This window comes from Pleurodeles waltl, chromosome 6, assembly GCF_031143425.1.
Source record: "Pleurodeles waltl isolate 20211129_DDA chromosome 6, aPleWal1.hap1.20221129, whole genome shotgun sequence".
Taxonomy (NCBI): Eukaryota; Metazoa; Chordata; class Amphibia; order Caudata; family Salamandridae; genus Pleurodeles; species Pleurodeles waltl.
Genome location: NC_090445.1, coordinates 90,146,812 through 90,174,152, shown reverse-complemented (window position 1 = coordinate 90,174,152; position 27,341 = coordinate 90,146,812). Strand labels below are relative to the sequence as shown.

At 44.6% G+C, this 27,341-nt stretch overlaps 1 protein-coding gene across 1 annotated transcript in view; it reads left to right on the top strand.

Moving 5' to 3' along the window:
• Positions 1 to 27,341, top strand: part of CASC3 (CASC3 exon junction complex subunit) — a 352,838-nt gene that overhangs the window by 120,017 nt on the left and 205,480 nt on the right. The window contains exons 6-7 of the mRNA XM_069237412.1: positions 15,774 to 15,950; positions 18,187 to 18,866. Coding sequence (XP_069093513.1) covers positions 15,774 to 15,950; positions 18,187 to 18,866 — 857 coding nt within the window. The remainder of the gene's footprint in view (positions 1 to 15,773; positions 15,951 to 18,186; positions 18,867 to 27,341) is intronic.

Genomic DNA, 27,341 nt, shown 5'->3' with positions numbered 1-27,341 from the left:
GAAGTAAAGGAGTTGGGCGTGTGTGTCCCCCTTTCCCAGGGCATTTTGATGCCCTGGGGACCACCACCTCTCCATAGCTTAAAACAAAGGTGGGGGGGGGGGGCCTCCCTGGGAGGCACCACCTCCCTGAGGCTGTAATTGAATATAATTTGGGGAGGGGTGAAGGTTCAAATCCTAGTATCGGACAGACACACTTAGCAGTGTGTGTGTTTATTTTTTTTTAGTGTTTTCACTGTTAAACATTCCTAGCGATGGACCACTGAAGTCTTTTTCACCTCAGAATTTGTGGGTTGAATGTCCTAGCCAGGGCCACTGGAATTATGTTGTTATGTGTCCATGGTGATTTTCACATAAACATAGTTTTGCTGCATTTGCCACATTATCCATCATCTGCTGCATAATCTGCAGATTTTTACAAAAAGACAAATTTGTTTCTAGTTCAGACGGTTCAAAAGTTACTAGAAATGGCGCAGCAAGTGTTGCCGAGCCCTGGAAGGCCCTTTGCAAAGCTGGACTGGTCACCTTTCTGTTGCTTATTGCTATATTGTGATGTTAAACTAGTACTAATGATGTGCAACCAATGGTCAGAAAGTTCTACCAAGTTTAAAAATGATTAAATAATGAACTTGTATCAATACAAAATGTGCCGCATTATGCCCTATAATTTGCCTTTCCGTGCTGCGTAATTTACTCAACACTGCCCTCTCCTGCTGCATAATTCCAGTGCCCTGGTCGTAGTTAAGTCTGGACACTGCACAGTAAGGAGTCTCTTCTGGCCTAGTGGTTAAGGTGTCTGACATGCACACTAAAGGTTAAGGGTTCTAGTCTAGGTGAGCCTGTAGTCATTTCCTGCTTTAGTTTCTTTTCAACTATAAATATTTCAGTTAAATACTGAAAGGTGATCTCACTCTTAAATTGACAAAACATTTTTTTTTCAGTTTGTATGGAAATCTCATTTTAAGCATCTATCATTCATCAAAGCCTACATTTCTCCCTCCCTCTCTCTCTCCTTGCATCTCCTTCTTTCCCTCTCCTCCCCCCTCTCTCCCTCCCCCTCCTCTCTCTCTCCTAATGCCCCCTCTCCTTCTCCCTCCCCCTCTCTCCTCCCCCCCCTCGCTTTCCTTCTGCCCCCCCCCCCCACCCCCTTCTCCCCCCTTCACCACCCCTCTCCTTCTCCCCCCTCTTCTCTCCAGGCCATGTGGCCACGCTTACTGCGCACAACCAATGGCAGTGTGCAATGCAGGGTTGGGTGGTTAAAGGGGGTTGGCCACAGCGGCCAAAGGCCCTGCACTGCAGTGGTTGGATTAATGTGTAGTAATGACAATTACTTTGTTTAAAAACAAAAAAAGGTTACAGGGACGTTAGTTACATTCTGAATTTATTTCTAGAAAAGCTGACCAATCCACCAGTTATTTCAACTAACTATAACTCGCGCATTTGTCATGCACTACTAATTACCCCAAATATTACAGCAGTCATGACATCTTAAGGAGCCTGGCTTAGTATATGGTGTACACCTATTGGTGAGGCACCCTGTACCGAGTCCAGGCAATCCTTAGTGATAGTGTAAGTGGCACTAGATAATCAGAGTCCTCAAAGGGTAGCTGTGGAGAGCAGCTAAATCTAATCCAGGAGTGTGTAAAACATTTACAAATACCACACACGTCACTCAATGATGTACACACAAGAAAGAAACACGCAAGTGTTAGAAGAATAATATGTATTTATTATAACACAACCACGAAACTAACTGGTATATCTCTTAAACAGGGATAAGTACACACAAAAATATACTTAGAAACAGGCAAGTACTGGCATAAAATAACAAGGGCCCCTACTGGGTGGGGTGTGGGGGTAGGGGGTGACATATACTAAAAAAAAAAAAAGAAATGGAATGCAAAAATCACTACCAACCCAGACAATCACCCAAGGACCCTCAGGGACTGGGGAAGCACTAGAACACCAAAGGAAAATAGATGGGATTCCCCAGGCGCCTGTGTGCAGTGATGTTACCCCACAGTAGGTGTCCATAGGATAATGTGGGGAAGTTTGCGGTTGGAGTTTGTGTTTTAGGACCCTTCCCAGAGGATCTTGAGGAAACATGTTGAGACAATTATACCTAGCCATTGATACCTGGAGAAATGGAGTACCTACACCAGCGAATGCAAATGCATAGGGGTGAAGCAGACTCTGCAAAGCTGTACAGGCAGACATGGGGGACCGTGTAGGCAACCCCCAGAGTACATGGTATCATGCAGCTAGCACTGGAATCAGTGTAGTTGCATGATTCCAACATGTTTGATATCAAACATGACTAGGTTCAGTGAAGCCGTTATGTAGTTGGACATCTCGTGTTGACCAGTGTCCACTACATACCTCAAAATGGCTTCCCTGCACTTACAGAGCCCAACAAATGGAGCCTGTGATATGTAGGGGCACCTCTGCTCATTCAGGGGTATCCTCACACTTGGAACAATGCACCCTGCACCTTGGGCTAAAGGGCCTACCTTAGGGGTGACTTGTAGGGTCAGAGTGCAGTGACCATGACATAAGGTAATCCTTTTATCTGGAGGGAAAGGTGCATGAACCATTTCACACTGACTGCAATGGCAGGCCTGTAGTCACAGTATGTATGGGCTCCCATGGATCGCATAATATATCCAGCATCCCATGGGGGAACCCCTGGTGTACCAATGCCCTGGGTACCTAAGTACCATATGCTAGAGACTTACAGGGGACACCAGTATGCCAATTGTGAGGTGTGAAATAAACTTGCCAACTGAATTTAGGGGAGAGAACACTGACACTTGGGTTCTGGTTAGCAGGATCCCAGTGTACTACAGTCCAAACACTGATGCCAGGCAAAAAGTGGGGGTAACTATGTCAGGTGTTGCTTTCCTACATCTTTTATAACATCACTAACATTTGTTGTAAAATCATTCATACAAATCTGCGCATTATCCCCCTCGTCCTGTCATTTGGGATGCATTCAAAGCTATTATCAGGGGTGTAGGAAGTTGGCTCTGTATGCACTATTTCAAAGTAAGGAATAGTATGCACAGAGTCCAAGGGTTCCCCTTAGAGGTAAGATAGTGGCAAAAATAGATAATACTAATGCTCTATTTTGTGGTAGTGTGGTCGAGCAGTAGGCTTATCAATGGAGTAATGTTAAGCATTCGTTGTACATACACAAGCAATAAATGGGGAACACACACTCAAAGACAATTCCTGGCCCATAGGTTTTTGTATAGAAAAATATATTTTCTTAGTTTATTTTAAGAACCACAGGTTCAAATTTTACATGTAATACTTCAAATGAAAGGTATTGCAGGTAGGTACTTTAGGAACTTTGAATAATCTATATAGCATACACAGTTTTCATATAAATCACATATAGCTATTTGAAAACTAGACACCTAGTGCAATTTTCAACAGTTCCTGGGGGGAGTAAGAGTTAGTTTTTGCAGGTAAGTAAACCACCTAAGGGGTTCAAGTTTGGGTCCAAGGTAGCCCACCGTTGGGGGTTCAGAGCAACCCCAAAGTTACCACACCAGCAGCTCAAGGCCGGTCAGGTGCAGAGGTCAAAGTGGTGCCCAAAACACATAGGCTTCAATGGAGAAGGGGGTGACCCGGTTCCAGTCTGCCAGCAGGTAAGTACCCGCGTCTTCGGAGGGCAGACCAGGGGGGTTTTGTAGGGCACCGGGGGGTGGGGACACAAGTTAGCACAGAAAGTACACCCTCAGCAGCACGGGGGCGGCCGGGTGCAGTGTGCAAACGCGCGTCTGGTTTGTCGTTGAAATAAATGGGAGACCAAGGGGTCTCTTCAGCGATGCAGACAGGCAAGGGAGGGCCTCCTGAGGGTCACTCCTGCACTGAAGTTCGGATCCTTCAGGTCCTGGGGGCTGCGGGTGCAGAGTCTTTTCCAGGCGTCGGGATCCGAGGAACAGGCAGTCACGGTCAGGGGGAGCCTCGGAATTCCCTCTGCAGGCGTCGCTGTGGGAGCTCAGGGGGGCAACTCTGGCTACTCACGGTCTCGCAGTTGCCGGGGAGTCCTCCCTGAAGTGTTTGTCCTCCACAAGTCGAGCCGGGGGCTTCGGGTGCAGAGTAGCAAGTCTCATGCTTCCGGCGGGAAACGCAGTTGTTTTAAAGTTGCTCCTTTTGAAACAAAGTTGCAGTCTTGGGTGAACAGAGCCGCTGTCCTCAGGAGTTCTTGGTCCTTCTAGAGCAGGGCAGTCCTCTGAGGATTCAGAGGTCGCTGGTCCCTGGGGAAAGCGTCACTGGAGCAGTGTCTTTAGAAGGAGGGAGACAGGCCGGTAGAGCTGGGGCCAAAGCAGTTGGTGTCTCCGTCTTCTTGCAGGGTTTTTCAGCTTAGCAGTCCTCTTCTCCTTAGGTTGCAGGAATCTGAGTTCCTAGGTTCTGGGGAGCCCCTAAATACAGAATTTAGGGGTGTGTTTAGGTCTGGGAGGGCAGTAGCTAATGGCTACTAGCCCTGAGGGTGGCTACACCCTCTTTGTGCCTCCTCCCAAGGGGAGGGGGGTCACATTCCTATCCCTATTGGGGGAATCCTCCATCTGCAAGATGGAGGATTTCTAAAAGTCAGTCACCTCAGGTTGCCTTAGGGGCTGTCCTGACTGACCAGAGACTCCTCCTTGTTTTTCTCATTATATCCTCCGGCCATGCCGCCAAAAGTGGGGCCGTGGCCGGAGGGGGCGGGCAACTCCACTAGCTGGAATGCCCTGGGGTGCTGTAACAAAGGGGGTGAGCCTTTGAGGCTCACCGCCAGGTGTTACAGTTCCTGCAAGGGGGAGGTGATAAGCATCTCCACCCAGTACAGGCTTTGTTACTAGCCACAGAGTGACAAAGGCACTCTCCCCATGTGGCCAGCAACAGGTCTCGAGTGTGGCAGGCTGCTAAAACCAGTCAGCCTACACGGGTAGTTGGTTAAGGTTTCAGGGGGCACCTCTAAGGTGCCCTCTGGGGTGTATTTCACAATAAAATGTACAGTGGCATCAGTGTGCATTTATTGTGCTGAGAAGTTTGATACCAAACTTCACAGTTTTCAGTGTAGCCATTATGGTGCTGTGGAGTCCGTGTTTGACAGACTCCCAGACCATATACTCTTATGGCTACCCTGCACTTACAATGTCTAAGGTTTTGCTTAGACGCTGTAGGGGCATAGTGCTTTGTTACTGGCCTCAGAGTGACAAAGGCACTCTCCCCATGGGGCCAGCAACATGTCTCTAGTGTGGCAGGCTGCTGGAACTAGTCAGCCTACACAGACAGTCGGTTAAGTTTCAGGGGGCACCTCTAAGGTGCCCTCTGTGGTGTATTTTACAATAAAATGTACACTGGCATCAGTGTGCATTTATTGTGCTGAGAAGTTTGATACCAAACTTCCCAGTTTTCAGTGTAGCCATTATGGTGCTGTGGAGTTCGTGTTTGACAGACTCCCAGACCATATACTCTTATGGCTACCCTGCACTTACAATGTCTAAGGTTTTGTTTACACTGTAGGGGTACCATGCTCATGCACTGGTACCCTCACCTATGGTATAGTGCACCCTGCCTTAGGGCTGTAAGGCCTGCTAGAGGGGTGTCTTACCTATACTGCATAGGCAGTGAGAGGCTGGCATGGCACCCTGAGGGGAGTGCCATGTCGACTTACTCGTTTTGTCCTCACTAGCACACACAAGCTGGCAAGCAGTGTGTCTGTGCCGAGTGAGGGGTACCCAGGGTGGCATAAGATATGCTGCAGCCCTTAGAGACCTTCCCTGGCATCAGGGCCCTTGGTACCAGGGGTACCAGTTACAAGGGACTTACCTGGATGCCAGGGTGTGCCAATTGTGTAAAACAAAAGTACAGGTTAGGGAAAGAACACTGGTGCTGGGGCCTGGTTAGCAGGCCTCAGCACACTTTCAAATCAAAACTTAGCATCAGCAAAGGCAAAAAGTCAGGGGGTAACCATGCCAAGGAGGCATTTCCTTACAAGGAGCACTTGTATATCCCTAGCGACCTCATTGTCTCGGCTACAGGCTGAAGAGCGATTAGGATTGGAGAGGCACTACGGGAAGCTGAGGGGGTACATAAGCTTTCTCCAACTTGGCTGAGTCAGAGGAAGGTAACCTCCTTAAAGGGTGAACTACAGTCTATTTATATGAATAGGGCGGAGTGGACCCTGCTTCGGCTCTGGAGGTCCCACTATGACGGGGGAACAAAATTGGTACCCTCTTGGCGAGGCAACTACGGGTTAGGCAATCCAAGGGCTATAATGTGCAAGTAAGAGACGACACCGGGGTTTTCTACTCAGAAGAGGAGAAAGCGTGAGTGTTCATGGACTTCTATACTCGCTTGTATACCTCGGACAATCCAAGTGTGGTAGCCAAGGAGAGTTATCTACGACATGTTCAACTTCCGCAGGTTACTCCGGAGGCTAATGAACTCTTGGAGGCGCCAATCACTCTAGATGAAGTAAGGGAGGCTATTGACTACCTCCCCTTGCATAGGGCTCCGGGGCCTGATGGCTTCACGGCTCACTTTTATAGAACCTTCGGGGCTGAGCTTGTCCCTCATTTAACTGCGTTATTCAATTTCATACGATCTGAGCATACGCTCTCCTCTTCTATGAGGGAAGCTCTGATTTCACTGATGCCTAAGGAGGGGAAAGGATCCCCAATTATGTGCATCCTTACCAGCCTATTGCCCTACTTAATCTTGATGCCAAGTTGTATTCAGAAATACCGGCACAGCGACTGGAGGAAGTGTTGCCGGATTTGGTTCATCCAGATCAGTCTGGTTTTATCAAAGGTCAGCAAACCCATGACAATGTTAGAAGGGCTATTCATCTGATGGAAAAGGTAGAGAAGAAGCAGATTCCAGCTATTTTATTGGTGCTAGACCCGGAGAAGGCTTTTGACCGGGTGGAATGGTATTTTTTTTAGCAGCCACCCTTAGGCGCTTTGGCGTCATCACCAGACGTTATGGTGATTAACTATTCGGGCCCTTGGTCACGGATCTGTGTTAATGGAGTGAGCTCCGAATTCTTTGACTTGTCCAGGGGGACACGGCAGGGTTCCCGCTCTCTCCGTTGCTTTTTGTGCTAAGTGTGGAACCCTTGGCTACGCGGATAAGGGCCGACCCGATTGTTCACGGCGTTCAATTTGGTTCGGATCAACACAAGATTTCTCTGTTTGCCGATTATGTTCTTCTTTATATCACTAATCCACGCCAAACTCTTCGCGATATTGGCAGAACTGCATCTTTTTGAGTAGGTAGCAGGCTTTAAAGTGAATAAAGGGAAATCCTATATCCTTAATTTAACGGTACTGATGGCAGAAATGTGTGGTAGCCTCCTCTTCACCATTCGCACTGGCTAAAAAAGATATTTTGTACCTGGGGGTTTGGCTCACGCCTAGGGTGTCAGACCTCTTTAAGGCAGATTTCCCGCCACTCCTTAAGACATTGCGTACTGATTTCAAGAGAGGGTCCATGCTTTGCCACTCTTGGCTGGGCCTCATTAATACGATTAAGATAACGGTCCTTCCACGGCTGTTATATTTGTTCCTAAGTTTACCTATTGATGTTCCCCAGGATTATTTTACTGAACTGCGCCAGGTGTGTACTCAGTTTATTTGGCAGAACACGAGAGCTTCGCTCTCAAACAAATTGCTAATGCGTCCCAGGGATAAAGGGGGGCTTGCTCTCCCAGATTTTTTATTATATTATAGAGCAGCTCAGCTCTGGGTTATCGCGGAGTGGTCCCTTCGGGAATCAGATAAGCTGTGGCTGCATATGGATAGGGTGGTGACTGGGCGAAGCTTGTGGGATGTGTTGTGGAAACCTAGGGAGGATCGTCTGAAGAATGCATATCTTAGCACCCCCACGGCTACTACTCTTAAGGTGTGGGATAAGGTGACTTGTGCCCTCCATCTCACGACCTTCCCTTCACCACAAACCCCAATTCATTATAATGCGACCTTCCCTCCTGGAGCCACAATGGGACCCTTTGATAGGTGGAGGGGGGGGTGTCTTACGATTGCGGATCTCTTCCATGGGGATCAGGTGCGCACCTTTGAAAATTGCTGTAGGGACTGTCCTCTCCCTAGCTCCGAGCGCTTCCATTACAATCGGTTACTCAGCCCCATTTGAGAGCAGCAGCCACCAGGGAGCTTCTTCCTATTGAGAGATTTGTTCAGTAAGGGGGATTGAGGCGGGGCAGCATTTCCACACTATACAAATTATTGTTATCCGTTCAGCGGCAGTGTGTTCCTTGTCATGTGGAGTTTTGGGAGCGGACGTTGGATGCCCCTGTTGAGAAGGGTCTCTGGGCACGATTATTTCAAGATATAATCAAATATAATCACTCCATGGGGACCAGGGCAGCTCATTATAAACTTCTTTATAATTGGTATCTGTTCCTGGAGAAGCTTAAACTCTTTCCTCAGACATCTGATAGATGTTGGCTTGGGTGCGAGATGTTGGGAGATTTCAGGCACATATGGTGGGATTGTCCTGTTATTAAACTCTTTTGGAAAGAAATCCTGTCGCGTCTAAAAGAGATTCTAGGATACCCTATCCCTACCTCACCGGCCTAAGTTTTGTTGGGTCTGCGGGCTCCTGAATTGCGACATCAAACACACGGGGATCGCTCCATCCTTTGGTTGGCATTGGGGGTGGCTAAAACTGTCCTTGCGTCATGTTGGAAGAAAAAAGATTTGCCCCGTTGACATTGTGGTATGTCAGACTATGGCGGAAGCTTGCTATGGAACGCTTGGCAGACAAGTTGGATAATTCTCGACAGAGCTTTGACTATATTTGGGATCCCCTGGTGAGATTTCTGTCCAGGGTCATTCCGCTCACTACTTGTAGTCCACATCTTAGGGCACTGCATCTTTTCCATGTATAGGGTTCAGTCCAGGTGTGGTTCTTCAGGAGAAGCTTGGGGGAGCTGTTGTGGAGCCCTCCTTTCGCTTATCCCTCTGGACCCCAACCCCCGCTTCTATAGCATGCAGGGCAGGTATATGGGAGAAATAGTTAATGTTTTTATGCTTTGATTCTTCATATTTTTTATAGATGGGTAAATGTGTGTTCGGTGGCATGTGTAGCTGCAGATACACATGCTGTGCATAGTCCGCCGTCTGGTGTTGGGTCGGAGTGTTACAAGTTGTTTTTCTTCGAAGAAGTCTTTTCGAGTCACGAGACCGAGGGACTCCTCCTCCTTTGTTTCCATTGCGCATGGGCGTCGACTCCATCTTAGATTGTTTTTTTTCCGCCATCGGGTTCGGACGTGTTCCTTTTCGCTCCGGGTTTCGGGACGGAAAGATAGTCAAAACTTTGGAAAACTACGTCTGTATTGTTTCGTTCGGTATCGGGTTAGATAGCATCGACACCGAATCGTGAAGAGATCCGGTAGCCCTTCGGGGTAACTTCGACCCCCCCGTCGGGGCCTGGTCGACCCGACCGCGTGTAACATCGACACCGATGGAACGGACCCGTTCCGATTCTGTCCTAAATGCCACAGCAAATATCCATATACAGACCAACATTTGGTCTGTAACTTGTGCCTGTCGCCCGAGCACAAGGAAGAAACGTGTGAGGCCTGTCGTGCGTTTAGGTCCCGAAAGACGCTCCGTGACCGAAGGGCCAGAAGGTTGCAAATGGCGTCCACGCCGACAGGACAACGAGAGTTCGAGGAACAAGGAGAAGAAGAGGAAGCCTTCTCCATCCATGAATTGGACTCGGAGGAGTTCGACGTCGAAGAAACCGTGAGTAAGACGTCGAAACAAGCACCACACGGGAAAACAGACAAGGCCCAGGGGACGCCACTGCCAACAGGCCATGGCTCAACCCATAAACTAGGTGACCGTCCATCGGCACCGAAAAAGGGCGAACTGGTGCCGAGATCGTCCGACTCGGGTCGAGACACAGGCACGCAGCAATCTCGGGACCGAGAAAGTGCTGCCGAAAAGGGTTGACGCCGAGACAGTGGAAACAAAGCTGCTCGACGCAGAGACAGCGGCACCGAGGATGATCGACGCCGAGAAAGCTCGACTACAAAAAAGAGAAAATTCTCATCAGAGCCGAAAACAAGCAAAGACACAGTTTCGGTGCCAAACCGCCCAGCAACCGAACCGACTGCCAGCTCGTATTCAGAGGAACAATCACTGTCCTCTCAAATGCGCAAACACAGATTTGAAGAAGAGTTACAAACCACTGACGTAGACCACACCCAGAAGCGGATCTTCATACAGAGTGGGACAGGGAAGATCAGCACTCTTCCCCCAATCAGGAGGAAAAGGAGACTAGAGTTCCAAACACAAGAACAAACACCACAAGCAAAAGTGGTGAAGAAAGTAACTCCACCACCCTCTCCTCCACCTGTAACTCATACATCACCGGCACAAACTCCGTCACATTCACCAGCTCATACCACCATGAGCCAAGATGACCAGGACGCTTGGGACCTATATGACGCCCCAGTATCAGACAATAGTCCTGAGTCGTACCCTACCAAGCCCTCACCACCTGAGGACAGCACAGCATATGCACAGGTGGTAGCTAGGGCAGCAGAGTTCCATAACGTGTCGTTACACTCAGAACCTGTCGAGGATGACTTCCTTTTCAACACCCTCTCCTCCACCCATAGCACCTATCAAAGCCTGCCTATGCTCCCGGGAATGCTAAGGCACGCAAAACAGATCTTTAAAGACCCTGTCAAAAGCAGAGCGATAACTCCACGGGTGGAGAAAAAATATAAAGCACCGCCCACGGACCCTGCTTTTATCACATCACAACTGCCACCAGATTCAGTTGTAGTAGGGGCAGCTCGCAAGAGAGCCAACTCGCACACATCAGGCGACGCCCCACCTCCGGACAAAGAGAGCCGCAAGTTCGACGCAGCTGGAAAAAGGGTTGCTGTACAAGCTGCAAACCAGTGGCGCATCGCGAACTCTCAGGCGCTCCTAGCGCGATATGACAGAGCCCATTGGGATGAGATGCAGCATCTCATCGAGCATCTACCCAAAGAATTACAGAAACGGGCAAAACAAGTAGTTGAGGAGGGACAAAATATCTCTAATAACCAAATACACTCCTCTATGGATGCAGCGGATACAGCTGCAAGAACAATAAATACCGCTGTAACCATAAGAAGGCACGCATGGTTGCGCACATCCGGGTTTAAACCCGAGATACAACAGGCAGTGCTCAATATGCCGTTCAACGAACAACAATTGTTTGGACCCGATGTGGACACGGCAATTGAGAAATTGAAAAAGGACACTGACACAGCCAAGGCCATGGGCGCACTCTATTCCCCGCAGGGCAGAGGCACTTTTGGCACATTTCGCAGAACACCCTTCAGAGGGGGGTTTCGGGGTCAAGCCACACAAGCCAGCACCTCACAATCAACACCGTCTACCTACCAGGGACAGTACCAAAGGGGAGGCTTTCGGGGCCAGTACAGAGGGGGACAATTCCCTAGAAACCGGGGAAAATTTCAAGGTCCCAAAACCCCTACAACCAAACAGTGACTCACAAGTCACTCAACCCCTTCACACAACACCAGTGGGGGGAAAACTAAGCCAATTTTACAAAGCTTGGGAGGAGATAACAACAGACACTTGGGTCTTAGCAATTATCCAACATGGTTATTGCATAGAATTTCTCCAAATCCCTCCAAATGTCCCACCAAAAACACAAAACATGTAAAAACAGCATTTAGACCTTCTGGAATTAGAAGTTCAGGCATTACTGCAAAAGGACGCAATAGAACTTGTACCACGTACACAAAGGAACACAGGAGTTTACTCACTGTACTTTCTAATACCAAAAAAAGACAAAACACTGAGACCAATCTTAGATCTCAGAACACTAAACATCTACATCAAATCGGAACACTTTCACATGGTCACGCTACAAGACGTATTACCACTGCTAAAACAACAAGACTATATGACAACCTTAGATCTAAAGGACGCGTATTTCCACATAACGATACATCCCTCGCACAGGAAATACCTAAGGTTCGTATTCAAGGGAATACATTACCAATTCAAAGTGTTGCCGTTCGGTATAACAACCGCACCAAGAGTATTTACGAAATGCCTAGCAGTAGTAGCTGCACATATCAGAAGGCAGCAAATACACGTGTTCCACTACCTAGACGATTGGCTAATCAAAACCAACTCCCTAACAAAGTGTTCACACCACACAGAGTATGTCATACAAACCCTCTACAAACTCGGTTTCTCCATCAACTATGCAAAATCACACATTCTGCCGTGCAAAACACAGCAATACTTAGGAGCGACAATCAACACAACAAATGGGATAGCCACTCCAAGTCAACAAAGGGTTCAAAATGTTTACAAGGTTATACAAGCCATTCATCCGACACAAAAAATACATGCAAAGATGGTATTAAAACTCCTAGGCATGATGTCTTCATGCATAGCCATTGTCCCAAACGCAAGACTGCACATGAGGCCCTTATAACAGTGCCTAGCATCGCAATGGTCACAGGCACAGGGTCACCTTCTAGATCTGGTGTTGATAGACCGCCAAACATACATCTCGCTTCTATGGTGGAACAGTATAAATTTAAACAAAGGGCGGCCTTTCCAAGACCCAGTGCCACAATACGTGATAACAGATGCTTCCATGACAGGGTGGGGAGCACACCTCAATCAACACAGCATCCAAGGACAATGGGACGTACATCAAACGAAGTTGCATATAAATCACCTCAAATTGTTAGCAGTGTTCCTAGCGTTGAAAGCATTTCAACCCATCATAACCCACAAATACATTCTTGTCAAAACAGACAACATGACAACAATGTATTATCTAAACAAACAGGGGGGAACACACTTGACACAGCTGTGCCTCCTGGCACAAAAGATATGACAATGGGCGATTCACAACCACATTCGCCTAATAGCACAGTTTATTCCAGGTGATCCAGAATCAACTAGCAGACAACCTCTCTCGAGATCACCAACAAGTCCACGAATGGGAGATTCACCCCCAAATTCTAAACACTTACTTCCACCTTTGGGGAACACCTCAAATAGACCTATTTGCAACAAAGGAGAACGCAAAATGCCAAAACTTCGCATCCAGGTACCCACACAGGCAGTCTCAAGGCAATGCTCTATGGATGAATTGGTCAGGGATATTTGCATACGCTTTTCCCCCTCTCCCTCTCCTTCCATATCTAGTAAACAAATTGAGTCAAAACAAACTCAAACTCATACTAATAGCACCAACATGGGCAAGACAACCCTGGTACACAACACTACTAGACCTGTCAGTAGTACCCCATGTCAAGCTACCCAACAGGCCAGATCTGCTAACACAACACAAACAACAGATCAGGCATCCAAACCCAGAATCGCTGAATCTAGCAATCTGGCTCCTGAAATCCTAGAATTCGGACATTTAAACCTCACCCAAGAATGTATGGAGGTCATAAAACAGGCTAGAAGGCCATCCACTAGACACTGCTATGCAAGTAAATGGAAAAGATTTGTTTGCTACTGCCATAGTAATCAAGTTCAACCATTACATGCATCTCCAAAGGATGTAGTAGGATACTTACTACATTTGCAGAAATCAAATCTGGCCTTCTCTTCCATAAAGATACACCTCGCAGCAATTTCTGCATACCTGCAGATCACCCATTCAACTTCACTATTTAGGATACCTGTCATTAAAGCATTTATGAAAGGCCTAAAAAGAATTATACCACCAAGAACACCACCTGTTCCTTCATGGAACCTCAACATCGTCTTAACAAGACTCATGGGTCCACCTTTCGAACCCATGCATTCTTGCGAAATGCAATTCTTAACGTGGAAGGTTGCATTTCTCATTGCCATTACATCTCTAAGAAGAGTAAGCGAAATTCAAGCGTTTACTATACAGGAACCTTTTATTCAAATACACAAAAATAAGGTAGTTCTAAGAACCAATCCTAAATTTTTACCAAAAGTTATTTCACCGTTCCACTTAAATCAAACAGTAGAACTACCAGTGTTCTTTCCACAGCCAGACTCAGTAGCTGAAAGGGCACTACATACATTAGACATCAGAAGAGCACTAATGTACTACATTGACAGAACAAAACTAATTAGGAAAACAAAACAACTGTTTATTGCATTTCAAAAACCTCATACAGGAAACCCAATATCAAAACAGGGTATAGCCAGATGGATAGTTAAGTGTATCCAAACCTGCTACCTTAAAGCAAAGAGAGAGCTGCCCATTACACCAAAGGCACACTCAACCAGAAAAAAAGGCGCTACCATGGCCTTCCTAGGAAATATTCCAATGAACGAAATATGTAAGGCAGCCACATGGTCTACGCCTCACACATTTACTAAGCACTACTGTGTAGACGTGCTATCCGCACAACAAGCCACAGTAGGTCAAGCCGTACTAAGAACTTTATTTCAAACTACTTCCACTCATACAGGCTGAGCCACCGCTTTTGGGGAGATAACTGCTTACTAGTCTATGCACAGCATGTGTATCTGCAGCTACACATGCCACCAAACTGAAAATGTCACTTACCCAGTGTACATCTGTTCGTGGCATTAGTCGCTGCAGATTCACATGCGCCCACCCGCCTCCCCGGGAGCCTGTAGCCGTTTGGAAGTAATCTTCAACATTTGTACATTTGTAAATATATTACTTAAACTTTATTTGGTAAATACTTATTCATTCCATTGCATGGGCACTATTACTAACATACACAACTCCTACCTCACCCTCTGCGGGGAAAACAATCTAAGATGGAGTCGACGCCCATGCGCAATGGAAACAAAGGAGGAGTCGTCCCTCGGTCTCGTGACTCGAAAAGACTTCTTAGAAGAAAAACAACTTGTAACACTCCGACCCAACACCAGACGGCGGACTATGCACAGCATGTGAATCTGCAGAGACTAATGCCACGAACAGATGTACACTGGGTAAGTGACATTTTCAATTCTCTCCTCCTGAGGGGGCCGTTGGACATCGCTGATGTGGGGGATATGTAGGAGGGTGGGGTAAGCATTAATTACATTGTACTTTTGTTTCTCATGAGGATCGAGATGCTTCCCCCCCCCTTTTTTTTTTTTTTTTTTGATTGAGGGGGTCGAGCAAAGTTGGCTTTTTGTCAGAGATTTGGTGTGATCTGATGTATTATTATGGCATTGTTTCTTAAAGGAAAATGTTAATAAAAACTGTTTAATAAAAAAACACAAAAAAAACGGCATTATGGCGGCGCACGTTATAGTTACCTTAGGGCATGAGTTGGTTACTTGAAATAACTATAACTAGTGAATTTCTATGGTTTTGTACGAGTAAATTCATAACCTAACTATAATGTCCCTGTAACGTTTGTATTTTTTAAGTGCTAAATATTTATGTGTTTGTTTGTATATGTGTTTTTTGTGAGTTTATTTATGCTTAAACGTGTTCATGAATCCTATATAAAGACTGGAGATGCTAGTGGTTGCCTGCAGTGTTTGACACAAAGAGGGTAACTAATATTCTAAGTAATGTTCCCTTTACTCTTGTTAATAATCAAAAATGGTACAGTCCCCAGTATGACGAGTGTCCATTTTGGTGCAATAAAACTGGTTTTGTGAGGTCAGGGCATTTACTCCTATGAATAGGGATCCCCAGCTTATGATGAGTGTGTGCTGCTTTGTTGATGGAATACTGCTCAGGGATTTAATTAGAGAGTCCTTTCTCTGGCAAGGCTATTCACACGTCTCCTGCTGTTCCAGACCAAAAGGGCGTCCGCGAAAGCTTTGGAAAGATGAGGGACGCTGGGAGCATGATAGATTCCGTGAAGATGAGCAGGCTCCAAAGTCCAGGGATGAACTGATAACCATGTATGGCTACGACATCCGCTCCACCAGGAATCCTGATGACATCCGACCACAGAGGATGCGCAAACCCAGGTAACATGCTTCTCTTCTTCCTGTTTTGTTGTGAGGTTGAGGTCAGTCTTGTATGAACCAGTCAAGGTAGTTGGTGTATTTGGGTCAGCTACCCTGAGCCACAGTTTCCCGGATGACTTGGCAGTGGCCAGCACAGTAAAGAGGCTGGATTCAATGAAAGCAAAACTGGTTCTGCAATGGATGTGATTCCCTTCCCAGCTCACAAGACTGCTGCAATTTTTGTCAGTGCACTAAGGAAAAAGTGACTACAGATGATCGAACCCACACGGGGACACCTATAACTGTGTCCAGATTTGCAATTTGTCATTTTGCACACTTCTTCCCATCATATGTGAAATACCACTTCATGCGCCATCAGTTACATGGTAGATGGAAAACAAGAATCACAGTTATAAGAGCACACAAAAGGGCATAAATGCCATACCTGAATCATGGAGTACTTGTACTGACATTGTAGATGGTCAGATCTGATGTAAAACAGAAAGCCAGCCAAATTTGAGAATTGTAATGCAGCCCTGTTTTTCCAAGGGATACAGGCATTGAAAAATCATACACATTTTACAGATCTGCAGGTCGAGTGACCTAAATGATCTACTTGACCAACATGTAATGCCCTGGATCGATAAACTGGTCTCTCATTGTGTTTATCATAGGCAAATATTTTATCACAAGAGCACCTTCAAATATGTGAGTTCAGCATATCTATTGTGCTCAAAATCTTCTGTTTGATGTATTAGACTAAACATTTTCTCCATGTATAATAAATATCTAGCCCACTTGGGGTACACGGAACCTCTGACTTGCCTCTTAGTTAACTAATAGCATTGCCATCAGGGTGGGGGCAGGAATGTTTCTCAGTGCATGTTTAAAAACTCGCACTTTTCATAAATATTTCTAAAGCATGATGTGGTGGTGCACTGACCTTTACATACACCACATTTCCGTTGAAACGGCCACATATCTTCCCACTGACACATGCACCTTTACTGATAAAAATATATAGCATGCAAACAGTATTGTTTGGCAGTTGGGTTTCAGCAAATATTTATGATTTGCACCTCACCAAGTAAAGTGTTTGATCCTATTAAAACCTTTGTTTCATCCACACTTAATTTTTCTTTTTTTAAGTGCTTTTCCTAATTGCTGAACTATATTTTGAAATATTTCTACCATTCATTTATAAGCGATTTATTTGTTAGGAAAAAATGACATCCCACATTCTTTCATTTTACACTTCTTGTACCCCGACACAATTGCCAGGTAGTTAACTTTATTATTGTTATTTCTCTGACTACAAAATTGGAGGATTTTGTAAATACCAATCTCTAAGGTAAAATATGCAGCATTTTGTAAGAAGACATAAGCTGACATTTGACCTTAGCAAATGTGACCTGATAATACACACATCAAATGTGACCAAATAAAAACAGGCTTTAAAGCATCCTTATTGCTCATTCACTTTCAGAACACCTGTGATTTGTCATATGCTCTCTTGCCATACCAGGCCCTAACAATAGCTTAGGCTGATGTGGCTCACCAAAGGAAGTTGTCAGTAGATTTCTTTTGGCTTGACTTGCATAAGACTTAACTAATCATAGTATGTAGCATAGGGAGCATTTAAGGGTGTTGAAACATGGAGTGGAGGCAATAGGTTGAAACGTAAGCGAATGCAGTAAGACTTGGAAGTTATGGTTCTTCCAGTCGACAGCTGAGCAAGCTGATGTTCGAAAGAGGTAGGAGGCACATTGCAGAGCGCTGCCGGAAAGGAGAATACAATAGACTTGGCAATTTGATGGGTACATTTGGAGTTCTTCTAGTCATGCTCTCCTGTTTCAGTTTTGGTATTTCAATATGATAGTTTGAGTATCAGACTCACAGCCCTGAAGGCAATGTCTGCAAGCTCTATCTCTGCCTTGGAGACCCATGGACTTGCAAACCATTTCCTCGAGCTATGCTCTAGAGATGCTTTCTGTTTTTTTTATAATTATTTACTTACAATTGATCAGCATTTAATTTCTTACGTTTGTGCTGCAAGAGTAACAATTGCTTTGCATTTTTTCTCTTTGCCAAAACTGTTTCCAGTTTACATTTTTGAATATTATTTTGTTGGAATCACCTTAAATTCACTAGTAAAAAGTGTGTGGCGCCATGGAATGGTGGAATAATTATGAAAATGCAAGCATTGCTCTGAAACTAATTGTCCCATAAGCTCTTACCTGTCTTTTTCTGTTCTTAGGTTTGAAACTCCAAAGAGCCGGGATCAGGGCTGGTCTGAAGACAAGCTAGAACGACCCCCGCTGCGTTACCCAGAAGATAACCATGCCTTGCCACCGCAGCGTACTTTTAACCACCGGTTCTCTTCGGGTAGGATCCCACCATCCCGGAGCTTTCCCAGGACCAACAGCTATAAAGAGAATCGTCAACATTACAGGGCCTTTGAAGATGGACATGAGCGCCCAAAGCCTCAGAGTAACTACTATAGAGCTAGGAGCTGTGATTACCAGCCCAACAGGGAGCTGTCCCCTGAGCCTACTGTACCACAGGCAGAAAGGGGAAGTCTGGATAAAACCGAAGAAATTACGATAGAAAGCCCAAGTCCCACTGCTGATACAACTGAGGCACCATTGCCACAGGACAAGCCTGTGGAAAAGAAATCCTATTCACGAGTACGGAGGACCAGGGTTAAAGGTGGTGAGGCTGGAAAACCTCCAGAAGATCCACCCCCGCAGGAACCACTACCTCCACCACCAGTAGAAGTGGTAACACCCCCTCCAGCAGTGAAGCCTGAGAGCTGGGAGGAGGCTCCAGTGGAATCTAACCTCAATGGACTTGAGCAAGAGATGAGCCAAATTAATGTAGCAGGGCAGAGTTGGACACCAGGGCAGCCTCAGTACTTGCAGCCCAGAGATCTTCATGGTAAGTTATTGAGTGCTTATGATATTTTAAATAAACTCTTCATATTTTTTGGTACAATCTTGCTGCGGCTGCCAGATGCTTTAAGCAAGTGTTGTGTATGTAAGACATGCATATTTACAACTATGGATTGTGCTCTTATATAACACAGCTACACCACCTTCACTTTTGAAGAAGCAGTAAATTGTGACTAACGTTCCCTGTCTGCGTTACCTAGATAAATCCCCACTTGCCCACAGAATCCTTTTTTTCTCTTTACTTTTCTGCACCTAGCAAAACAAACGGTGCTGTTTTGTTAGGAGCAGGCCCCTATGGTATGATTTTTTATATTTTTATTTCACTTGTATTTTTACATGGAAATGTGCCACTTATTTCTCTGCTACTCAGTCAGTTTGAGGGAGTGCAGTAACTTTAAGAGCTCAGGTCTGTTGGTGCTCGTGTCTCTTGCAGTGCAGAATATTTTCTGAAGAAAAGAAAAGCTAGTTATCCCTCCTCCTAGTTTCAAAACTAGGTCTTGTTCATTACAAATCTGACATTCAGACATGCTGTTAGAAAGTTAGAGAGTTACATGGGTGCCTGAAGCTCTGATTTTGCTCATAGCTTGCCAGGTGAATAATGCTGTATCGGTTCCTGTATTGGCCTAATTAGACATTCAAATCCAATCCTGTGTACAGAAGACCTTATAGGCCATGAGCCAGGACACCAAATTTAGGCCATTGGTTCCACTCCAGGAGGGGAGTGGGTTTTAGCTGGATTTATTTTTTTTGTTGCAAGGAATGGATGTTGCGAGATGGAAAATATGTGATGGCAGGTCATCCCTCTTTTGTCTGATGATATAGCAGAAAAAAATAGTTTTCCTATTTTTGATAAATAGCATACAAATTCATCATATGTGGAAAATAACTCTAATTCCACCAGATTGGTTAAATTCAATACAATTTAAAAATAATTGTTTAATAATTGTAGTAATATAGTTTTGAAAATGATAAAACATCATTTTATGAGGAATACATAGATATAGATTATATGCATAATTTTCACTTGCAATTTCAGATAATAGTTGTCATATCTTGCATAGGCAATGTATGCCATGAGTGAACATAAAACAATTTGATCATTCACATTTGTCGTCATGTTCTGAATAGGTGTCCTCATTCTCTGCATCTGTTTGATTCTCACAGGCGGGAAGTCTACACATGCCAGTGCACTTGGTCATTTAGACAGAAGACACATGTTGGCAGTTTGCAGTTCGTAATGCAATTGCAAGCTAGTAGATCTAACACAGCCTGAGGTGCTGGCTGCCCCTCTATCCAGTCAACTACCAGTTGCTCTGCTCCCTTGTGTTTTTCAAACTTCCACCCTCTCCCAATTGGACTCAGTGTCTGTGGAGCATTTAGAAGACGTCTCTTGCTTATAGCGGATTGATAATTTGCACGTTCAGCATGTTTCTTTAGACAGTGCATGCAAGGTGGAAACTGATGACTGTCTATCTCGCCCTTCTTTGCGCAGAATAGGTGATATCTCAAGTATTACAGGTGATGAACCAAAGATTTTGGTGCATACAGGAAGCATGAATTGCTCCAATTCATACACTAGTTCTTCAGAGACATCCCGTTCGTCTTCGAGCTTCAAAAATGTTTCCAGTGTGTGGCTATTTGCAGACAGGATTTTGAATGCACTTCCTTTTCCCGCAAATACCCAACTGTCACATCCCGTAAACGTATGGAGACCTATCATAGCCTGACGCACATTTTCACCTAGAGTTGAAGCTTTTTCCCAATGCCAAGAACTCGCATGCGTATTTTAGTACCACATGTCAGAAACAATTTACCCATGATTCTGTCATGGTATCCCAAATACATCGGTGTCATTGGAGTTTATCACTACTGCCTCATAACCCTCATTAGCATCATGTGTAGCAACACTTTGTGTGTACTATTGAAAGCGAGCACTTAGTGGCTCCCTTCAGATGTGATTTTGTAGCATTTACCTTCACAGTTCACAAACAGTGTTTTATTCTCAAGTTTTACAAAATACTCTGGTTTCCTCCATTCATAAACAAGAAATGGGATGAGTTGTTTTAATCCTAACGTGACATAGGATTGTCCGCCACTGTCTGACAATCTGAGAAGGTGAGATGCTCTGTAACTGGTGCCAGAGTTCTTCCCCTCTGATTGTCCCTTTGCCGTTCTTAATAACTGTGTTGTTGTATATATCAAACACAACATAGATTCTTTGAGTCCTATTTCCTTCCAGCAAAGCCATTGGCAAGTTAGACCTAGCCTCCTCACCAAAGTTTGATTCCTCTCCTTTTACTCTCTGAACAAGAACCATACCATCAATCAGCGTGGCTGAATTTTCAGGTATTTCCTCAGCATGGGTAATGTTTGTCTGCAAGTATGTTGCTAAAACAGCTTTGTTTTGTCTTTTGTAACATACCTTCTAGAGTTGCTGAAGCCCATGGTAAAGGTCCTAAGGGATGAGAGAGTACATCCGCCATTTGAAGGTTCCTATTCTGTGCTGTCACAATGGTTCAACCAAATAGTGCTTTGTCTGCTTTCATGATGATTGTCCTGGCATTGCTGTTCACTGCCTTCTTCTTGGGCAAGTTAGTGACGGTTTTTAGTTTGTTCATTTTTATTGGGTGATGAAACTTCTTAATAGGTGGATTATTCTCCAGTCGCTCAGGTTTGAAGTCTGTATAGCAGTGTTCACCTATTTCATGCGCCTTCATTATGTCAGATACCATGTCTTGAGATGCCTTTTTTGCTGTGGAGAGACCAGTGAGATCATGTGGCCCAACAAACGGGTTTATCCAGCTTTGAACCAGACTAACCGCTCTCGTAACAGTATCTTCGTCTTTTTCAGTTTGTGACTTATATAGGTCCATTTTCCTTATCTGACCCAAAAAGGCACTCCTGTGTTCAGCCGTCCTATACCTTTTCACAGCACCCACCTTGAGGTTGAACCTTGTCGTACCACCTGGAGTCTGTGTGTCTTTGACTGTCACCTCTCGTTTGATCAACCGGAATTCGTCCACACTGATTAACATCTGATAGTTGAACGGAAAAGCATCTGTTGATGAAGCTGTGGTGTATCTCTGGATGTTTCACTGCAAGTAATGTTGTTTCAGCATAGTATACAGGAAGATCACTACTGTAGTTCATCCTTTCATACGTAAAACACCATTGGTCTAAGAGAGTATGGCAGTAAGATGTAAATGCCAATTTCCTTCTCGAGCAGCTGGCAGCAGAGCCAGCAAGACATTTTCAGCAGTATCCACATCCAAAATGCAGAGAGATCTACATTTTCATGATGATGTTCCAGAATACATCCCAAAGCTGTTTTACTTCAGCAAAGGCAGCATTCTGCAAGAGGGAGCAAAGGCAGCATTCTGCAAGAGGTTGTCTAACCTTTGTTGGCATAGGTCTTTTGCAAAGTCATTAACATCCTCAATGAAAGAGACTTACCTGAATGTTCTGTTTGTAATTCTTCTCCACCCATGGGATACTCTCCAACCAAGCCAGTCTCAACATAGCTTCATACACGCTCCTTTGTACACGAACTGCATCAACAAAGGGTTTGTGGTGCTAAAATCACCATCTTCCCAGCTTTCAGGAACAGGCAGACTTGAATCAGAAAAACATATTTCAGCACAGTTTTGGAATTTTACTGGGACATATTAAATTTTTCCTATTTTTTTTGTGTTTTCAACAGTCTTCCCGTTAATGGCAGAAATGGCTATGAAACCAGTGGTGGATCACAGAAAGCTATACATTTCTGAAGAGTATAGAACATTAGAGGTTTTCCTGTAGGAAGTAACAGTTGAAATACAAAAAATATTGAAAGTTGGTTGAGATACGACATTTTTTTTGTCCGTTCCCCCCCCCCCCCCTCCTTCTCCCCCCCCCCCCCCCCCCCCCCCCCCAAATAACTAGGGCAAATTTTCGAAAGCAATATACAGTTATGTCTGCTGGACCCTCCTGATTGCAGGGATATATAGGTCTTGTAGGTTCACCAAGCACCCGAGGTACCCAGAGCCAAGCCAGTAACTTAAGCTGCACCTTGCAATGGTTTTTCATTGTGTACAGGGTATGCAGCAATTTATATGGTAAAATATAGTGAAAAGTAGGTATTGAGGAAGCCAATGAACTTCTGAAATGGGCATTAGTTGTGGAGTTTAGAAGAAGTTATTTGTACATCTCTGAATTTGTGGGTACGCCTATTGACATCGGTTGGACCCATTCCTGTCGCTGGCACTAGGCCCAACCATACAAGTGGCACAGCATATTTATCGGCAGAAGTAGGACAGTGCTGGGTGGTAGGAATTTTGAGGACTCATGCAGATTCTGAAAGTTTCCATCACAGAAATGTGAGTAAAAATGTCTGGTTTTAGTCCACATTCAGGGATATTAACCCCCATTTTCTTTGCAGAGAGTGTGGGGAGGGGGATGCATAAAGACTCTTGTGTGGCTTGGGGGGTGGGGGTATTAGCATCCCCATTTTAGGCAGCCACTGCCCCTCTTTTAGAAAGAAAGAAATCCCTGGTGTATAGTGGGCTTATTTCCCTCAAACCCTGGGGAGCAGATTGGAGCGGGGGGTAGGGAGGGCAGAAAGGCTGCTCCTATTTGTTCCTGAGGGGTTGGGAGAAATGTCTTTCCCATTGAGGGCAGCCCCCACCCTATTAAAATAATAATAATAATCCCTGGTGCCTCGTAGGCAAAAGGGAGGTTCTCCCCTTTCTAGTAGCCCACCTAGCACTGAGGCAGTGAAAGTGAAATGCGCCGATCAGCTGATGTCCATTTTGTTTTTAGTAAATTGATGTTTAAGTATGATTATGCAAAATACCATCACTCAAAGAGCAGTAGAGCCCATTTGCTGCTAAGGGTTGTTGACCCTTTTCAACAAGTATATTATAAGCTTAAGCAGTGTCGTTCGCCAGTAAACCTACTGGCTTTAACAAATGCTTTTCACCATAAATATGCCATGACTTCTGCTTTTCTTGTAAATGTTCATAATCGGTCAGGCTCTGGCATGAGAACTAACTTTCGCCCAAATGAACTTATTAGTTCTACAATCATTATTATCAAGTTGTCACCATAACCAACACAAGACTGCTGTATTATTGAACATACTTTCCCAAAAGCAAAACAAGACTCCTTCAGTCTTGATTCCGCCATCTTGTTTCCAAGGTTGTCCGGGAACTCTGGGAGCATCGGAGTGGCCAGGCAGGTGACATCAGAGCCACCTCCTGCTAGGTGAATACCTGGTTAGGTGACTGTTTTATTCTATTCAAAGGAATCTTAGTGGGCTGCTTAGCAACTGGGAGGAAGCTGGAATGTTATGATTAGATTGTAAGGCAGGCAGTTGTTGATAAGACCTGCCAGGGTTGGATGTGTATTTCTTATCTGAAGAATAAAGAAGAAAAAGAAGCATCTGTGGTGCAGCGGTTTCTTTACAGTGGCCACGAGGATGGGATCATAAGGAATAAGACGTGGACCAACCCTGGCAGCGGTGTACTGTGACTGGTGGTGCGAGAAAGCGGTGATCCTAATGACCATAAATTGAATGGTGGGTTTTGTGATGGATTCCGAACTCGGTTTGTCAAGTTGACCGAGTTGTGGAGGTAGCGCGTTTTTTTTCTTTTCTTTCTTAAACAAAAAAGTTTGTGCTGTTGGGTTGGCATTTTGAATGAGGCATTTACCTGAAGAGTCTCGCGGACGCTGCCCAGAGAGTCCTCGTGCTGCATCCACACTGTGGATGATATCCGGTTTCAGTTGGATGTGACGTCAGCGGTGTTTGCGGCAAAACAAGGGAAACCTCTTGTAGAAAGAGGTCGAAGCAAAAGTAAAAACATAACAACTGTAACATATTGCCTTCGACTTTTAACTTTGCAGCGCTTTCAACTTTCAACTCTGCCATGCTGTATTTTAGTTTACTCATCTGTGACAATGGAAACAATCAGCCTGAGGACGGTGACAACGGTGACTACTTTATTTATGTAAAAAAAAAAATTTCTCTTCTCTCGTCATATTTCATTCGTTTTTTATGGGATTATTTATGCTCATAATAGTTAAATAACTTACGTAGCAGACATGCAGTCGATTGCACCACCACCTACATTTTTGAGCATGCCTGGCGAACCAACCATGTCATGGGAAGATTGGAGGGAAGCGTTTGAAACATATTTAGAGGCTTTGGGAGGTGCCATTTTTACGGACAAAAGGAAGTTGGCTTTGTTAAAATACATGGGTGTGGAAGGTAGAAAGATTTTGAAAACGTTGCCATTTGCAAATTTTGTAACGAATAACGATGGAAGGTCTGAGGATGAGGAGAATGACAGTGAGGACGATGTGTATATGATGGCATTGGGGGTGTTGGAGGAGCATTTTAGCAAGGAAGTAAGCATTGTTGTAGAACGCCACAATTTTTTTTCTAGGACCCAAGCGTCTCATGAATCGGTCGATCAATTTGTGTGCGCGTTACTTACGCTGGCTAAATCGTGTAGATTTAAAGACTTGCATGAAGAAATTATTAGAGATCAATTAATAAATCGTACAGGTTTGAAAATTCAGGAAAAGTTGTTAAATTTAAAAGATCCATCTTTGGAGGAGGCCATAGCAGTGGCTAAACGTGTTGAAAACACATCTAGGTATGTTAAGGAGTTAAGTAGAAATGATACCGAGGCTGCACTAGTACAAGCTGTAAATTCTGTGAAAATCAGAAAAAATACCACTGTAATGGATGAAAGAAAGAAATGTTTTAAATGTGGAAGCATAAAACATCTGGCATCCTCGATGAATTGTCCTGCAAGAGAGGCTAAGTGTTTCAAGTGCGACAGAAGGGGACATTTTTCGAAAATGTGTAATCAGAAAAAAAGTACTTACAACAGAAGAAATGTAAATTGTTTACAAGATGGTAATCAAGGACAAAAATCGTATTCTAACGGTCAGATGTTGTGTTCCGGTGAGGAAGTGGATAACCATTTTGAAATTTTAATGCTTAATGTTTTATCCATGGAGACTGCTTATAAACCTCCTAAGTGTGCGATAAGCATAAATGGTGTGGTGATAAACGTGTGGGCTGACTCATGTTCACCTTATACCATAATTGACAAAGCAACGTGGAAAGCAGTGGAGGGTGGCGAATTGGCTAAAGCGGAAGTGGATTTGGTGGGTTATGGAGGCAACAAAATTTCTGCGTTGGGATATTTTCAAGGGGAGGTGTTATTTAATCAAAGACAGGCAATATGTGATGTGTATGTGGTTGAAAATGGTTGATGTTTGTTAGGATGGAATGAACAAAGAATGCTGAAGATTGTGTTAGATCCAAATAGTGAAAGACAGGTTTTGTCAGTAGGTGAAGAGAGTTCAGAAAAATGGAGTAAGAAGTTTCCAAATCTTTTCAATAGCGAGTTAGGTTGTTTGCAGAAGTTCCAACATCGCATTGTGCTGAAAAGTGGGGCTGTTCCCAGTGTACATAAGGTCAGGAGTGTGCCGGTTGTTCTGAGAGATGCATTAAAAATTGAATTATCTAGATTATCGAGTTTGGGTGTGATTGAGAGAATTGAAGCGTCGGAATGGTTGAGTCCAGTGGTTTTGGCCCGCAAACCTAATGGCAAGATTAGAATGTGTGTAGATTTGAGGGACCTTTACAGTAATATATGGGTAGACAGACATCCTATTCCTAATATATATATATATATATATATATATATATATATATATATATATATATATATATATATATATATATATATATATTTTTAAAAAAATATTTTTATTACATTTTTGCTTTGATTCTGCTTCCAACATTTACTAGTCTAATTTTACAGATATATTGCATCAATGGCGTTGCTGATACACAGTTTAACACACTAACTTAACAACTTAACTGAGGTCATTATCGCACATTAAATAAGGGGTACAGAAATGGTTCCTGAACAATCGCTCCCCTAAATAAAAATGTGAATACATTTCCTATACATCGGGCATATTCTTTTGTGGTACTGGCGCCTATGTGTTGCGTGAGGGAAGGACTGATACAGTAGGGGATATGCGTGTTGAATGTGGGGTGTATAGCTCGCATTATGCTGTGGAAACGCATCTCTTCTATGGGCGATCGTGATGGGACACCCCTGGCTCGCACACAGGTGCAGGGAGGTGCCACCTGTTCCGATGATTCTCGCCTGAAAAGTCCCTAATAGGGCAGGATGGGGTGGGGAGCTGTCGAGGCTGATCGCTATTTACAGCTGTTCGTGTGTTTTAGTTCAGGGCGGTTTCTCATCGCTTTTAGCGTCTAGTCTATCTATCAGGATCTCCCACACCTCGCCGCCCGTCTGTCGTGGTCCCATTTTTGTAGTCCTTAGCACCACCAGTTCTGCGCTGGCCCATCTTAATGTCGCGTTGTGCCAGGAGTTCAGGTCCGGGGCGGCGGCCGACTTCCAGTTCATTGCTATCAATCTCTTGTACATTACAA